The sequence below is a fragment of the Corvus brachyrhynchos genome, unplaced genomic scaffold, assembly GCF_000691975.1.
Source record: "Corvus brachyrhynchos isolate BGI_N302 unplaced genomic scaffold, ASM69197v1 scaffold1045, whole genome shotgun sequence".
NCBI classification, from domain to species: Eukaryota; Metazoa; Chordata; class Aves; order Passeriformes; family Corvidae; genus Corvus; species Corvus brachyrhynchos.
Window position 1 is genome coordinate 18518 of NW_008237933.1, and position 3173 is coordinate 21690.

Consider the following 3173-nt stretch of genomic DNA (forward strand, 5'->3'; position numbering starts at 1 on the left):
GGGGGCCGCCGCCTCGCCCACGCGGCCGGAGCAGAGCACGAGGCCGCTCCGCAGCTTCTCCGGCTCCGCCTCGCTCCGATCCTGCGGAAAAACGGGATCCGGGAAGGCCGGGAAGGGAATCCCGAAGAATTTTCCAGGCGGGATTAGAGGGGGGGAAAAGCCCGGGAACGGTTGGGTGGGATTGGATGGTGCTGGGAATGCTGGGGATTTCGGGATGGGGGGTTCCAGGGAATTCCAGGGTTTTGAGAGCGGGGATTCCATGGATTGTCGGGAATTTCGAGGTGGGATTCCAGGGAATTCCAGGGGTTTTGCTGGGATTCCATGGAATTCCAGGGGTTTTATTGGGATTCCAGGCAATTCCACGGGTTTAGATGGGATTCCAGGGAATTTGACGGGTTTAGTTGGGATTCCAGGGAATTCCAGGGGTTTCATTGGGATTCCACGGAATTCCAGGGGTTTCACTGGGATTCCACAGAATTCCAGGGGTTTAGTTGGGATTCCAGGGAATTCCAGGGGTTTCATTGGGATTCCACGGAATTCCAGGGGTTTCACTGGGATTCCACAGAATTCCAGGGGTTTAATGGGGATTCCAGGGAATTCCACGGGTTTAGTTGGGATTCCAGGGAATTCCACAGGTTTAGTTGGGATTCCAGGGAATTCCAGGGGTTTTATTGGGATTCCAGGCAATTCCAGGGGTTTAAGTGGGATTCCATGGAATTCCAGGGGTTTAGCTGGGATTCCAGGGAATTCCAGGGGTTTTGCTGGGATTCCAGGCAATTCCAGGTGTTTTATTGGGATCCCAGGGAATTCCAGGGGTTTTATTCGGATTCCAGGCAATTCCAGGGGTTTTGCTGGGATTCCATGGAATTCCAGGGGTTTAGCTGGGATTCCAGGGAATTCCACGGGTTTAGTTGGGATTCCAGGGAATTCCACAGGTTTAGTTGGGATTCCAGGGAATTCCAGGGGTTTTATTCGGATTCCAGGCAATTCCAGGGGTTTCATTGGTATTCCAGGGAATTCCAGGGGTTTAATTGGGACTCCACGGAATTCCAGGGGTTTTATTGGGATTCCAGGCAATTCCAGGGGTTTAAGTGGGATTCCATGGAATTCCAGGGGTTTAGCTGGGATTCCAGGGAATTCCAGGGGTTTTGCTGGGATTCCATGGAATTCCAGGTGTTTTATTGGGATCCCAGGCAATTCCAGGGGTTTTATTCGGATTCCATGGAATTCCAGGGGTTTCATTGGGACTCCACGGAATTCCAGGGGTTTAATTGGGATTCCATGGAATTCCAGGGGTTTAATTGGGATTCCAGGCAATTCCAGGGGTTTTATTGGGACTCCACGGAATTCCAGGGGTTTAATTGGGATTCCATGGAATTCCAGGATTTCCCCAGGGATTCCACCGAATTCCAGGATTTCAGTCCGGGCCCCTTGGAATTCCAGGATTTTAGCTGGGAAGCCACAGAATTCCAGGATTTTTAAGCAGGATTCCATGGAATTCCCGGATTCTCAGGCGGGGTCCCTCGGAATTCCAGGATTTGAGGAGGATTCCAAGGAATTCCACGAGTTTGGAAGAATTCCACAGGATTCCAGGATTTTAGTCAGATTTCCATGGAATTCCAGGATTTTTTAACGGGATTCCACAGAATTCCAGGATTTTAGTCGGATTTCCATGGAATTCCAGGAGTTTTTAACGGGATCCCACAGAATTCCAGGATTTTAGTCGGATTCCCACGGAATTCCAGGATTTCAACCAGGATTCCCACCAAAATTCCCAGATTTTCCGAGGATTCCCCATTCCCGCTCTCCCCGATCGCTCCCAGCTGGAATTGGGCCCTTCCAGGGATTCCAGGAATTCTGGGATGGGTTGGGATGGAAGGGATTTAAGGATGATCCCATTCCAAGCATTCCCGATATCCCGGGATGGCTCCAAGCCGGGAATTCCAGGGATGGAAAGGCCAAAACTCCCCGGGAATTCCATCCCAGCCCCTCCCGGGCAGGAATTCCTTCCCCAAATCCCACGGAATCTGCAGGTCCCCATCCCAAATCCACAGGGATGGGAAATCCTGGGAATGGGGATCCCCAAATCCCGGCCCTGCTCCCATCCCAAATCCACAGGGATGGGAAATCCCAAAAAAATCCCCCAAAATCCCCAAAAGTCCCCAAAAAATCCCTAAAAATCCCCCAAAATTTCCGAAAATTCCCCAAAAAATCCCAAAAAAATCCCCAAAAAATTCCAAAAAAATCCCAGAAAAAATCCCGCAAATCCCAAATCCCGGCCCTGCTCCCATCCCACCCCCCCAGCGATGGCGATTCCAGCCGGGAATGGCCGCTCCAACCCGGAATTCCAGCCCTGGAAAATCCAGAGAATTCCTTAAAGCTGAAAAACCCCGGGAATTCCTTAAACCTGGAAAAAAGAGCAGGAATTCCCTAAACCTGGAAAAAGCAGGGAATTCCTTAAACCTGGAAAAAAGGGACAGGAATTCCTTAAACCTGCTCCCAGCCCGGGCAGCCCTTTCCAGGGGGATATTCCCAAAAATCCCACCCTGAGGCCGCTCCCTCTGCTCCTGTCCCTGTTCCCGGCCAGCAGATCCCGCCCTGGATCCCCCCTGGATCCCTTCAATCCCACTTTTTTCTCCGGGATCAGCCCCCCCGGCCGCTCCCAGGAATTCCCCATCCCATTCCCGGGAATCCCAAGGAATTCCCACCTTGAAGATGCTGAACAATCCCAGGGATTTCTTGAAGACGTCGGATTTCAGGAACTCCTCCAGCTTTTCCAGCGTCTCTTCCAGGTGATCCCGGGCGCAGATCCCGAAGCACGAAGCCAGGCCCTGCGGGAATTCCGGGAATAAAACCCGGGAAGAGCCGCTCAGGAATTCCCGAAGTTTTCCCGGCCAGAATTCCCGGCTCCTGAGCGGCGCCGAGGGAATTCCAACGGTGCTGGGGCGTGGATGGACTCGATCCCGGCTGGAATTCCATGAATTCCAACCAGAGGCTGGAATTCCCAGGCTGGAATTCCATGAATTCCAACCTGCGGCCAAGGAAAACGGGAACTGGGAATGTTGGATGGGGTGGAAAAGCTGGAAAAAGCTGGAAAAAAGCTGGAAAAAAGCTGGAAAAAAGCTGGAAAAAAGCTGGAAAAGCTCAATCCCAACCTCAGCTCCAGGGCGCGG

The 3173-nt window shown here is 52.2% G+C and overlaps 1 protein-coding gene across 1 annotated transcript in view; it reads right to left on the bottom strand.

The window, feature by feature from the left end:
* Window positions 1-3173, bottom strand: part of LOC108446513 — a 12206-nt gene that overhangs the window by 6232 nt on the left and 2801 nt on the right. Inside the window, exons 3-4 of the mRNA XM_017733334.1 lie at window positions 2709-2831; window positions 7-81 (exon numbers count right to left, since the gene is read on the bottom strand). Of these exons, the coding sequence (XP_017588823.1) occupies window positions 7-81; window positions 2709-2831 (198 nt within the window). The remainder of the gene's footprint in view (window positions 1-6; window positions 82-2708; window positions 2832-3173) is intronic.